This window comes from Tasmannia lanceolata, unplaced genomic scaffold (assembly GCF_043159265.1).
Source record: "Tasmannia lanceolata isolate RefF3 unplaced genomic scaffold, GAP_Taslan_0.1 ptg000012l, whole genome shotgun sequence".
Taxonomy (NCBI): Eukaryota; Viridiplantae; Streptophyta; class Magnoliopsida; order Canellales; family Winteraceae; genus Tasmannia; species Tasmannia lanceolata.
The window spans coordinates 45,168,887-45,183,231 of NW_027518689.1; the positions used below are offsets into that span (position 1 = coordinate 45,168,887).

General features: G+C 40.2%; 1 protein-coding gene across 1 annotated transcript; it reads left to right on the forward strand.

Annotated features, from left to right (window-relative positions):
* The first annotated feature begins 8,121 nt into the window (after positions 1-8,121).
* Positions 8,122-10,023, forward strand: LOC143888350 (uncharacterized). The gene is made up of 3 exons (XM_077392740.1): positions 8,122-8,805; positions 9,026-9,211; positions 9,322-10,023. Exons 1-3 carry the CDS (start codon positions 8,320-8,322, stop codon positions 9,610-9,612), a joined length of 963 nt encoding a protein of 320 aa, XP_077248855.1. The 5' UTR covers positions 8,122-8,319; the 3' UTR covers positions 9,613-10,023.
* Positions 10,024-14,345: the final 4,322 nt, after the last annotated feature.

A 14,345-nucleotide genomic window follows, 5' to 3' on the forward strand; every position in this document is an offset into this window, starting at 1 on the left:
ACATTTCAAGATATAATCAATGAAACTTAAGCGAAATGAATCAAATATTAATGAAATTGAATCAGACATAAAAAACAATATGATCTATTGCATTTCAAAACAACAACAAGAACGTGAACTCAAATCCAACATTGGCAAAGCAATGAGACCATCTACTTTGCAAGTACATCAGAAACAGGCGCATGAGATTAAATTGGGCATCAATAATACAACAAGATCAACGAAATTGAACCAGCTTTTTTCCTTTTTTTAATAAAATACTGAGATCGACTTGTCAATTCCATCACCATATAACAATCTAGCAATAGATCAATGAAAATCTAACTGATGAGATCTCTTTTTACAAGGAAACTTTCGATCTATCTGAAAATCCATAGCAAGGCAAGAGAATTTCATCCATACCCAACATCACGAGCAATCACAAAGAGAATGAATACAAATATTTGACTAAAATGATTACCTGAGCTTGCTAATGGAATTTAGGCAGAAGGATGCCACAAAACCCAAAGATATTCGCTGAAAGATGATGTAAATCGCTTGATCTAATCTAAGGTTGGAGGCTTTGGCTCTAGGATTTGACAGTGGTATTAAGGTCAGAAATGAGGTTTGAGGAGATGGGGGTAATGGCTGCAACAAAGCAGATGGTTGTAATTTAGAATCAAGGTTGGGGTCAAAGTAATAGGGTCGGATTTAATGGGGATGCGAAGAAGAAGATGGCGAAATGGGTTTGCAGGGTGGAGAAGAGAATGGCCGTGGGGATGAGAGAGGGTTTGGTGGGATTTGAAGAAATGGGGGGAGGGTAGCTGGTCGGAGATGGTGGTGGGTAATGGCGGCGGTGGTGGTGGTGGTTGAGGAGGTGGAGGAGAAGATGAAGATGGGTTTGATGGGAAGGAGATGGTCGGATTCCGGCAAGATGGCCGGAATCAATGGAGGTGGGTTTGGGTGAAAATCAATTGGAGGTTGTAGATGGGGTCTGTTAGGAGATGGGAAAAAGGTCGGATTGGATTTATGGGTTTGGGCAATAAAGAAATCGAAGTGGGTTTTGGGTGCTTGGGTATGAGAAACGAAAAGAATGGGATCCGTTGGTAGGGATTTCAAAGAGGGTTTAATGGAGGAGCGATGGGGGAGGGTCTGATGGTAGTGGTGGAGGTGGAGGTTTTTAATGGAGGTATGCGGACAGAGGTGGGTTTGTGATTGGATTCCGGCAAGCTTGCCGGAATCAATGGGGATGCTATGGTGGTGATGGGTGGAGCTCGATGGTGGAGGTGGGTTGCAGAGAAATGGGGGACGTGGCTGCAAGGGAATGGGTGTGGTGGTAGATGAAATGAAGAAGAAGAAGAAAGAAGAGGGAGATGGTCGGAGTAGTGGTGGAGGGAGATGGCCGGAGGAGGGGTTTTTTCTTCTTCTCTCCCTCTCTGCGTTTTCCCCCAACGAAAAATCCAGAAATTCCTCTCTCGGCGGCTCGAAAATGAGAAAATGAAGCGCCTCCCCTCTAGCCCTAATTCGTTGGTTTATATAGGAAGATGATAAATTCGGGCCCTCTATTCCCTTGGGACAACCCCTCTCTTGAATAATTCACTCCCCTTCTATGGGTTGATGTAGGCATAAACTTGGCTTGCCGTTTCGTCCATTTTCTATCCAATTGCCACGAAATCTTGTTGTGGTATCCTTGGGGCCATTGATAATCTCTCGGGAATTCTGCGCCCGCAAATGCGCACAATGGGGTAGTAGAAGCTCAGGTTCTCTCCTCATTTGGATCCACTCTCTCGAGATTTTATTCAACTTCAAGAGTTTTATTCGACTGGGCCCGATCAAAATGGGGTGTCTACACTTATATATGATTCCGCCCACAAGAAAAGGATCACAAACAATAATTTGCTCATTGTTTAATTTAGATTTCAAATTCTCAAGATCAGTCACTTGAGGAGTGATTTTCCTGTCTTCCTGAAACTTGAAATCCATGAATTTGTCCACCAGATGAGTCTTGGACAATTCCTCCTCTTTTTTTTAATTGAGCATCTAAATTATCCCAAATTTCTTTAGCAGTGTTATATTTGTTATAGGTTTCTACAAGACGGTTTGACAGACTCCAATCCGAATTCAAGAACCAATTCAAAGCCGAGTGCCAATAACCGAACCCAAGAGAGTTTCAGCAAGAAACTTGATTCACGAGGGTTTGTAACTCACCCACGACCAAACCGACGGAAGAAGAACCCATGCTCAAAACAAATTTCAGTGGTAGAATAAACCCATGACCAAGATGCACGCCCAAACGAGTTCGGTGGGAGAGGAAACCATCACAAGCCTCGACCACGCGAGGATCAGCCACCAAAAAATTGAATTAAGCCCAACGAATATCTCCTCCCAAAAGAGGGTTTCGGCTAACAGTATCTCCTCCCAAAAGAATCCTCAGCCAACTGGGGGAGTATATCAAATACAAGGCTCGATCAAGAAGGAGTGTAGACAAAAACTTTTTCAAGGGAAGATAAGATCAGCTCGTTTTGCAAGAGAGAGTGACAGACGACACTTCTTCTTTTTTTTCTTCAAAAAAGTCCAAACGGTGGCTGAAGAACTTGTGTCCACCAAGAAATAGAATCCAAGCAGGAGTACCCCTACAAGAAACGTGAATCCAACAAAACGAGGGATAGATGTCCTCTTTTTTATTCTTTTGGAGAGGTTGTGGATCGGTGTTCGGGCGAGAGGGTGTGAGGGGGAGGGATCTCAACCATTGATTAGAGAGAGACAGGCGTCTCTATATATTACTTCAAATCGTTTCCACCGTTTACTTCAAATTGTTTAAATAATACGATGGAATAGACTCACGAATTGTCAACAGACGAAGTCATTTCTTTCTTTCTTCAATGAGAAAGAAAAGGCCGACAAAGATAGAAAAGAGATAGGCAGAAGTCTCTTGTGGGAATACAAGTTAGAGAGACAGGCGTCTTGTGGGGAAAGAGGAACAACCAAAAAAGTGAGAGAGAAGCAGACCTTGAAAAATTAGGGTTTTTTCTTAATGCTTCAAGATTGTTAGAGTCAAGCAAAGGTTGCTTGAAGCATTACACCCTAGATATCTAGTTTGGAATACCGAGTTTGTTGCCTCTAGCCCCCCCCCCCCCCCCCCCCCCCACACACACACACACACGCGCGCGCGCACACACACACACACAGGTTATTGACTGGTTAATGGACTCTAGCCCATGTATGCCCACTACACCTATCCATTATCTTATTGGGCTTATATTAGAACATACATAGGGTTTTATTATATACCCAACAAATTGTTCGGGGTTCCATGCAAAAGCAAAAATCTCACATGAGAAAAGTGAATGGATGTGCGTGGGCTTATAAGGACTTGGGCACCCTCCCCTTAACACTAGCTTCTAAGGGTGAGTTCTACTCTGGTCCCAACAACAGAGTCCTAGGTAGCAAATGAATGTTGCTTTTTTGGAGTCTTGATTGATTAAGTTTCTCGTTTCTGAGTTTATCTGTTATAGCGGCTGTGAGTTTGAGGGTTTAGGCTTCTAGAAGGGTGGCAAAATTACCCCTTTACCCTCTCCAATTTTTGAATCTTCTGGCACCACATGCCGGGTTCTGATTTGATGCCAAATTTTACCCCCAAAGTTGGCGAAGTCAAAGAATTGCTTGATGGATCGAGGGTGCCCAGGATCATCAGATCAAGGAGCATTTTTACTTGCATAATTAGTTGTAACACAAATAAACATAGAAAATTTAAGATAGAAAACGAGGGGGTAAAATGATGATTCAACAATATGGACATCCTAATTACATTCAATTCCCGAGGAACCACACCCGCATGAAACATGAGTTTCTTTTTTGTTGCAAAATTCTCTACATTTCTATGGTAATAAAACTACTTAAATACAAGCACAAAGTTGTCACCCCCCGACCCCACTGTATAGATATTGTCCGATTTTGGGTCATCTACCCTCCCCGGTTTTGTTTTCCAGGAACACTAACCGTGCCTGACCAACTCCACGGGGCCCGCCCCTTGGAGATGCTGGAAACGTGTCTACATAGGGAGAGGGGAAATCCACATATATAGCCTAGTAACTTTTTCTCCCTTTCCGATGTGGGATCTTTCAATCCACCCCCCTTAGGGCCCAACGTCCTCGCTGACACACCGTACTGGATGGGAGGTCCCGCTCTGATACCATTATGTCACGCCCCAACCCTACTGTGTAGATATTGTCCGGTTCTGGGACATCTAGCCTCCCCAGTTTTGTTTTCCAGCAGCACTAATCATGCCCGACCCACTCCGTGGGGCCCGCCCCTTAGAGATGCTGAAAACGCGTCTATATAGGGAGAGGAGAAATCCACATATATAGCCCAGTAACTTTTCCTCCCTTTCCGATGTGGGATCTTTCAACCCACCCCCCTTAGGCCCAGCGTCCTCGCTGGCACACCGTCCTGGATGGGAGGTCCCGCTCTAATACCATTATGTCACGCCCCAAGCCGGGGTACCTGTAACAGTGCCGCAAGCCCTCCAACAAAATCGACAACTTGGGCATGCAAGGCCAAAACAATGAACCATATTCCATTTTCATAGCAACTAGTAGAAGACAAATTTAATATTCCAAAGAAATCCATAAATATCCATATTAATTAACCCATGAGTCAAGATGCTCGCAATCCATAATTCCTAAGCTCTGATACCATTATGTCACGCTCCGACCCCACTGTGTAGATATTGTCCAGTTGTGGGTCATCTACCCTTCCCAGTTTTTGTTTTCCAGCAGCATCAACCGTGCCCAACCCACTCTGCAGGGCCAGCCCCTTGAAGATGCTGAAAACGCATTTACATAGGGAGAGGAGAAATCCACATATATAGCCCAGTAACTTTTCCTCCCTTTCCGATGTGGGATCTTTCAAAGGTAGTGCCAGGTCACCAATCTATTTACCCACTTATAAGACTCATTATTAGCACCTAAAATACATTATCATATGATAACTGCATTGTAACTACATATACAGCAAAAGATGAACATATAATTCATTTTCTTGAGAATTATTTTATTGTTGATTCTTGAAAGCCTTTATCAAACGGATGTAATCTTCAGTGAGAGTAGGACTATACAGGTGGGATTGGGATGATCTCGTGGTGGCCAACAAGATAAAGAGCCCCAATAACCGCACCCACTTGCCAGGTGGGGCCATCTAGAATAGTTATGGGCGCGAGTGATATCAGCATTTGCATTGATTTAAGTAATCATAACTGGCAATGAAACACACAAAGGTCTCGTGGCCTCTAGGTTGCACATGCGTTCACATGTTTGGCATGAAGCCCCCTGTTGGACGCCACCCACAGATCCTCTAGCCAAACCGAATCTTCCTAAATATATACAACAGATATGGCCTCCTCTTTCTTATTACCATTGCCATTAAAAAGAAGGCAACTAGATGTTTATACTTTGTATCAAATTGGAATAAGAATTATTCTTGAATTGGAAAATACAGAGTTGTGGGCCACCTAATGTCACACCCAGATCCAGATCGTGATCCTAACCGTCCATTCGGTGGGCCTTACCATAGTGTACATTTTACTTCTATTCATCCGTCCACACATTGTGAGGCGGCCCACATGACCTTGGTTCCATATCGAATGAATATCTTATACGCAAGATAGGGGAACCCTATACGATATTTCATGGATGTACAAGGGCCTAAGGATCATTGAATCAAGGCGTTCTCATGTTTTGGGAATTTAAGTGTAGCTTTTACCATAAAATCGCGTCGGGTTCGGGTTGATTCCAATTCATTTTTTAGTAAAAGCTCAAACCGTTCAGACCCAAGTTGCAACCCTACCAATCGGACGCGGTCTTTTTTAACAATTTTTCCTTTTTCAAAAGAGACACATGAACTGATGAACACACCCTTCCTTATTATTATTGTTTAAAAATACTATTTTTCCATAAATAATTAAATAATAAATTTGGTTATTTAATATCACCGTAAAGTATTATATCTAAGAAAAATAATTAAAGAATAATTATTTTGGAAATGGGAGTTGCGAACGAACGAATTGTCAACCTCAAGAACCACATGATGTTGTACCAAATCAAAGGTTCTAACCAAACACGCAAAAATATGTGGGGCCTATCAATCCTAACAGTACTGGGTCCCTCTTTTGCCTCAGATCTGTTGATCCATGTGTCACGATCAGATCCATTGATCCAAATGGTATGTGATCAGATCCATTGAACCGAGGGTACATGATCAGATCCACGGATCTGAATGTGGCCCATAAGTCTGGTCAAATTTGATCGGATGATAGTAGGCCTTTGATCTTTTAAACCTTGTTTAGGGTTCCCCCAAAAAAATCTAAACTCTTGATTTTCTAAATTTTTTATCTTACCCTTGGGATTGAGACGACGTGTGATTCTCAAAGGTCTCTGTCTCTATTGCACATTCATGGCACAGGTGGGGCCCAAAATTTCCCAGTTTTCATTTACGCCAACAGTCCCTGTCCCATAGTCATTCTCCTAATAAGAAATAAAATAAAGGGAAAATTACACTTAGACCCGTGTGGTTTCTGACTCATTCAACTTATCCCCTGATGTTTAAAAAGTCACAAGTAGACCCCATGTGGTTTCAATTTGTGTAAGGTAGACCCCCTCAGTTGACGGCTCGTCCATATATTTTTAGGCACACCCTATCTATGTCAGGGCCCATCAAATGAACGCTTTGGATCATCCAAACAATGTGGGCCCAATGTGTTTTTTTGTAGTGTTTGGATTCAGGTATGGCCCACATTGTTTAGATGATCCAAAGCGTTCATTTGATGGGCCCTGACATAGATAGGGTGTGACCAAAAGATCAGTTCCATTGGATCCTCCTAACCCTTCAATCTGTGGACGAACCGTCAACTGAGGTGGCCTACCTTATACAAATTGAAATAGCAGGGGGTGTACTTGTAACTTTTTAAACATTAGGGGTTAAGTTGAATGTGTAAGAAACCACAGGGGTCTGAGTATTTTTTCCCTAAAATAAATACATTAAGAACATATTACAATCTCACTGATCTCTACACAATACAGGAATTAGAAAGGGAAGTGCTATATTTGCCCCCTCTGGTGTATTTATGACTACACTGTTTTAGGGAAATGATATCACCTCTACAATATTTTGATGATCACACTCCTCACTTTATAAAAGAAAATACGGTATGGCCCGCACCATAGGATGATCTAAACCGTCCATTAGATGTGCCACGGCCTAAATAGGTTGTGCCCCAAAAATCATTTCCATAGGATGATCCCAACCGTCCGATCTATAGAAGTTTCCATAATGTGAGTCCTTCTTTAGATCGGAGGGTTAGAAGTTTCCATAATGTGAGTCCCTCATCAGATCGGAGGGCACAACCTATTTACGTTGTGGCCCATCATATGGACGGTTCGGATCATCCTACGGTGTGGGCTGCGCCATTTTGGAAAATACCGGGTGAATTCATCCTAGAAGTGGGTGAATTTATCACTAAGCAAGAACCAAAATAGAACAAAAATGACGAAAGCCGCTCCATGCTGTCGACAGCGAATATCCCCCGCTCATTTCGCCAAATAGAATAAAATTACAATACACAGAAAAAAAATTTTAAAAAAAAAGAGAGAAATGTTACCAGCACTACTATATTTTGATTTGGGCACTCCTCACTTTATTAAAAGTACATATGGCAATAGGATGATCCAAACCGTCCATTAGATGGGCCACAGCCTAAATAGGTTGTGCCCCAAAAATTATTTCCATAGGTTAATCCTAACCCTCCGATCTATAGAGGATTAGGATCAACCCTCTAACATTCAAACATTCAGATGGGAGGGTTAGGATCAACCTATGGAAATTTTTTTGGGGCACAACCTATTTAGGGTGTGGCCCATCTAATGGACGGTTTGGATCATCTTATGGTGCGGGCCATACCGTACTTTAAATAAAGTGAGGAGTGCCTTCATCAAAATACAGCAGTGCTGATAACATTTCCGAAAAGAAAAGACAAGTTTAGGTTTGTGCAATTATTAAATCATGGTTGTGCTGATATCATTTATGTTCCATCTTGTTGTATCCAGCCCATATCCCGTTCATTTCGAAACATTAAAAAAAGAAGTCGGTGTTAGAAGACTTTCACAAACTCTCTCCTTTCTTTTTCCAAATTCCAATCCCCCCAATAGAAAAAAGCCAAAACCAGTGTCAATCCAACACACCACTCCCCACTTTTCTTTCTAAAAAACCCCCAAAACCAACATATAAACAACACACAGAGAAAGCAAAAAAACAAAGAGGGAAAAAAAATACAGAGATCGGAGAAAAATGCACGCCAAATCCGATTCAGAGGTAACGAGTCTCGCTCCCTCGTCTCCGACTCGGTCCCCTCGTCGGCCCGTTTACTACGTGCAGAGTCCGTCACGTGACTCACATGATGGCGAAAAAACGACCACATCGTTCCATTCTACACCGGTCCTCAGTCCGATGGGCTCTCCACCCCATTCTAACTCGTCCGTGGGTCACCACTCACGTGAATCGTCCTCGACTCGGTTTTCTGGCTCGCTCAAACCCGGTTCTCGGAAAATCTCCCCAAATGATGCGTCTCGAGCCGGGAGGAAGGGCGGAAAGCCATGGAAGGAATTCGAGATGATTGAAGAAGAAGGGCTTCTTGAAGGGGAGGATTCGGAAAAGGGTTTTCCTCGTAGATGCTATTTTGTTGCTTTTGTTCTTGGGTTTTTTCTCCTTTTTACGATCTTCTCTTTGATTTTATGGGGAGCTAGTCGACCTCAAAAACCCCAAATCTCCATGAAGGTCAATTACCCATCTCAAAACTTCTTCTTTTTTGTTAATTAGTTCTCTATGTTTTCATCAATTTAGTAATGGGTAATTTTGATTTAGATATGTAATCGAAAAACCTTTATAAAGATATCAAAATTAAGGCATTGTTCTTCCAAAACCAATTATTGGACTCAAATTTACATTTAATTTTCTTGGAAATAATTATTTTTCATGGATTTTATTTTTTTTGTAGAGCATCACATTCGAGAACTTTATAATTCAAGCGGGCACGGATTCAACAGGGGTACCCACCGACATGGCATCGATGAATTCCACTGTGAATTTCACATTCCGTAACACAGCCTCATTTTTCGGCCTCCATGTCAGCTCAACACCATTAGATCTTTCCTTTTACCAGCTCACAATAGCAAGTGGCAATGTAAGCGAAAAAACAAAATCAAGTTTCTTATGTATGTTTCAAATTAATATCTGTTCTTGTTCTTAAGATTTGGTGATTTAATTCTATGTTTTCTTCTGTGGGTTTTGCAGATCAAGAATTTTTATCAATCGAGAAAGACCCAAAGAGTGGTGAATGTGATGGTTGCAGGGAATAAGATTCCTCTATATGGAGGTGGGTCCACTCTGAGCACTTCTTCAGGCACAGCCAATACAAATGCTCTAGTCCCTTTGAACCTAACTTTTGTGGTGCGATCTAGAGGTTATGTTTTAGGGAAATTGGTGAAACCCAAGTTCAATATAAGGGTCGGGTGCTCGGTGGTTTTAGATCAGACTAAAATGAACAAGGCTGTTCCCCTCAAGAACTCATGCCAATACAATTGATTGAATGAATATGGAATTGAGAATAAAAAAGGAAAAAGGAGAGATTAGTTTTGTGATCTCTTCTCTCTCTTTCTTTCTTTTCTTTTTTTTTGTTTCTTTGATTCGAAGAAGGGGAGACAGCTAGAGAGGCAGCTTTTGGGGTTGGAGGGTAAGGAATTTTGGGGGAGAAAGTGACCCAAGCCAGGTTGGAATCGGCGACTTTTGGGTATAAAAGTATTTTTATCATAGTCAAATTGTGGAATATTAGTTTATTAATAAGAAGGGTGTTTTTATCAAATTTGAGCATGGGTCCATGTGGGTTAGAGTGTTAGAAAGCTGGCTATGTTTATTTTAATTTATTTATTAATATATCATGTTGGATTTTGTAAATTTTTGTTATTAAATATATGTTTTCATTAGTATTTGTCTGCATTATTAAAGCTGTAGTTACTATTTTATGTTTTATTTTGAGTTGATAGTTTCATTGAGATTGATTGATGAGCTGTTGTATGGGAAGTGGGGCCCACTTGTTGTATCGAGTAATCCCAGCCCTTCTTTTTTGTGATCTCTAAATTAGGTGGTTAGGTTAGTTTGGAAATGGTCCATTCACAGTCTGCCCAAGTAGCGGATGAATGGTTTGAATCATAGAATAGGTGGGTTAGTACTTTGATCAGTGATGCATTTTTCCAATAAAATTAGTAGGTTTGGTGGTTAATTTTCAGATAGGATTGACCTGATAATGACACCCCTTATATATACAAGAGAAATTCTATGGGGCCTGCCCCTGAAGTCCGTGCCCGGGTGGTACAACAAAGTATCGCTATCGCCCTTGATATTTGATCCAACATCAGCCTCTTTTTTCTCTTTTTTTTATGCTTAAGCTGGGGTTAGGCAGACCCCTCCTAGTATGTTAAAAAAGGATAAAACATTCAGAATTACAAGACAATATCCCATTTCTTAGAGCAATGCCTAAGGGACAAGGGAAGCAAACATGGATAATTCAACAAATAAAAGCATAAAAAAGTGGGCTTCTGTTGGATCAAATATCAAGGGATGGACTACTTAAAAGAATCTCTAATTAAAAGGAAATGGAGCACACAGCTGAATATTGATGACCAATGTTTGCTAAAGATGTCGGCCGAGATATATGTTGCTGATGTATCTGCTATCTGGTGCTGTATGTCTTCTCATTGCTGTCACTGATGTCGTATTTGTGTTGTTTGAAAGATGAGCTGCAATGGACCTAATGGACATCGAGCCTCTTTGCCAGTCCAAGAAATCAAGATTAGTAAAAATCTTCATCTTATCATGGTATCAGAGCCGGTCGCCTCGCCATGAGCACATTCTTGGATTGATTAACAGTGCCCTAATGAGTGTCTACATAAAACACTCAAAAGGAAAAACATAGGAGATTAACATAATCATGAAAAGTTATAACGATAGAAATCATAACTACTAAATCTAGTTTAGTTGCCTAATCTGCCACACCCAAATCCAATGGTCAAGATTTCCTTACAATCAATGGTCAAATCTGATCTACTCTAACAATTGGGACGTGGTACAAGTTATGTCTTGTGCCTCGGGTAAACTTCACCTATATGAGTAGGACGTGTGAATCTTTTGCATTGGTCCTTAGTGTTGTTGTATACCTTGAGCGTTCTAACCAGAGGACTTGGTGGGGCAGGGTGTAGCTTCAATTATTTGTTTTGCTTTGTTATCTGACTAATAGCATCGCTTTTTATGGGCTATTGAGCAAATGTCAACGGATTAGTTCATGAACTACACCCAGTTGCAAGACTTGGTTGATTGGTGCATGTCCCTGACATAATTGATAGATCAAGGCTAAGCATCATCTTATCGAGGTGTTCAGAAGTCATTTCATGGGACTTATGGTGTCTACTCTGGATCAAAGGATCCAATTACATACACAAGACAAAACATAGCCCAAGTGTGTAGGAAACGAGCCTAACAACTCCTATTTTTTGGAGCAAAATAAGAAGAGGTGAAGAGATAGACAAGAAAAAGAATGACATATTGGCCACCGTTACGATCCTTGGTAGTTTAAGGGTCAATCAATCCTAAGGCTTTTGGTGTATTTTTTAGATACACTATTTGTAGACCCGTGCGATGCACTGGGCGAGGAAAAAAGATGCTTTAAAACTGTTTTAAAGCACCATTCAAATATAAAAATGAGAGAGAGAGAGAGAGCAAAATTATGATCTTCTGGGTATCTTCAATTGACCAAAGGAAATCAACATAAAACATTACTTATAAAACCCAATGTAGATGTTCATGTTGAGATTTTATATGGTGCAAGTACTTGTACTCACGCATTTTTCTAAATAAATATATATTTCCACTATAGATCGAAGGGCTATGGTCATCCTCTGGAACCTATTTACACTGTGGCCCATCAACTGGACGGTTTGGATCATCCTATGGTACAGCTATAAGGGCTTACACCATATAATTTCACATGTTTATTATGCAGAAGGTTATACATTTGTTGTCGCATTTTTTGGGACAGAGCATGCAATATCGAAGTTGCAAATGTTTATCGAAATGGTACATGAACAACGTATCCACAGTCCCATTTTGAGGCCATCCATGTTCCAAGACAACTCCAACCGGTTTCTTAAAACATCATTTAAAAAAAAAAAGGGTTCTTCAAAATTATTTTTTAAGTAGGGGCATTTCTTATCTGGAAATTGGTGGAAGAAAATAAAGAAAAATTAATCTAACCATGGGTTTCTCTTAGAAGCTTTGCAGCATGGAAATGCTTAGTGCAGGTTAACAACCCTTTATTGTGAAAGGGTATATTTGGAACGGGTGTAAACAAAGAGACGTTTGAGAGAAGGGTCAACGTGATGAGGAGTTGCATCCCTTCCCTCAAACTTCTATAAGAGAAGCCTCCGGTCCCTGCTTGTACACAGAGAAGGGTCAACGTGATGAGGAGTTGCATCCCTTCCCTCAAACGTCTATATATAAGAGAAGCCTTCGGTCCCTGCTTGTACACAACTAATTTTTCCATTCTCTGTGAATCCACGTCTAAGAGAAGAGGAAAACAGCCCCCATCACTGCCTGTTGTGGAATAAGGAGATATACCGGAGTGGAACCATTTCAAGAGACAACAAGACAATATTCATGGCTTCCGATATGTTTTTTTACTATTTCAATTTCAATCCATATGGTTAACTGTGATTTTCTCAAAGTTGGACCGCCAAAGATCCGTTGCCCGTGTTCCTTTTATGATGAACACTTACAAAAAGTTCAGGTGAGAAATTGAAAGTTGACTAAATGAACAAAACATATGACCGGAGAGAGAAAAATACATCGAAAAGGCAATTGGTTGAGGAATCGGAAAATTTAATTTATTGAAGTACCTGCATGAACTGAAATGCTTCATATGGTAAACCATTTCTTAAATAGAACTGAAGCATTTCTCTTATATAATGCAAATGACATGTGATTGATTTGAATCGTCTACTTGATAGGTTATCCGAACACATAATAAGCCCAAATATGTGCCTCTAGACAGGGATAAAGAAGGGATATCTAAGAAAAATTAACGCTACCCATAAATCTCATTCTTCACAGTTCCAACAGAAGGCTTCTCCAGATTGATCCATCTGAAAACACAAAAACTGGAAACATCATTTCAATATAAGAAGGCAAATTAGAAAGAAAATACACATGGGAGTAATTAATTAAAAAAAAGAATGAATAAGAGGAGACTGTAGAAATCAAACAACAGATTCACCTGTTGCATTGATCCATCTGAAAATTCAAAAAATTGTAAACATCAAGCATTTCAATATAAGAACAGGGCTGGAAACAAATACAAATGGGAGATAACAGGAATGAAATTCAGGTTTTACAAAGGAGAGGAAGTTTGAGGGAACGAAAGAAATAGGTAGAGAGCAAAAAAACATCCTGAATCGGAATTCCGAAGAAAGTTACTGATTTTGAGGAAAGATTTTAATTTCGAATAAACGTGGAATAGAATTTGTTTGGAAATTTCAGAAAAGGCAAATATAATAGATAGATATAAAAGGACGGGCAAATCTTATTTTTAAGGAAACTAAAAGTCACGATTAGAATAGGAGAAGGGACATGCGTTAAGTAAACTGACTTGGAAAATGGAAACTTTGTTTAGTGGGCTTCTTTTGAAACGATAGACATGGGTTATCTTTTAATAACCATTATTATTGGAAAGTTAAAACGTTTTTTAGTGGGCTTTTACATAGGGAGAGATGTTATAGGAGATTTAATTGCAGGGAAGAGATATAATAGGAGCTTTAATAGCTCTTAATAGGAGATTTAATAGCTTTCTTCCCTATAAAAAGGGCTTTTTATTACTGAAATTTTAGGTAAATATTAAATAATTAAAAAATCGAGATTTTTGGTTGATTTCCTTAATTTCGGACGAAATTTCAGAAAAAAATGAAATTTCGGTCGAAATCCTGTAATGTTTCGGGTATCCCCAATTTTGGTTTCGGGTTAAAACAATGGTCTAAGGGCCTATACTAATGTAATCCATTAGTGGCGTCTTAGGATCTCTGGCATCTTAAGTACTAAACAGACATGAAATGAAGAAAACAACTGGAAAAAAAAAAATGAAAGAAATAACAAATATAAAGATTACAATCTGTAAAAGAGAAACTGTCACAAGAAAGCAATATCAAATACCAAACCGAAGAGTGGAGGAAAATGCACCAAGCCCAAGAGCAGAAATAAGTAGATGATTTTGGCGA

Bases quoted from the DNA above. Each gene is read 5' to 3' on its own strand.
- LOC143888350 (XM_077392740.1), top strand. From the start codon at position 8,320: ATGCACGCCAAATCCGATTCAGAGGTAACGAGTCTCGCTCCCTCGTCT. The intron at 8,806-9,025 runs GTCAATTACCCA...TTTTTTTTGTAG, and splicing joins AACCCCAAATCTCCATGAAG to AGCATCACATTCGAGAACTT. The intron at 9,212-9,321 runs GTAAGCGAAAAA...TGGGTTTTGCAG, and splicing joins TCACAATAGCAAGTGGCAAT to ATCAAGAATTTTTATCAATC.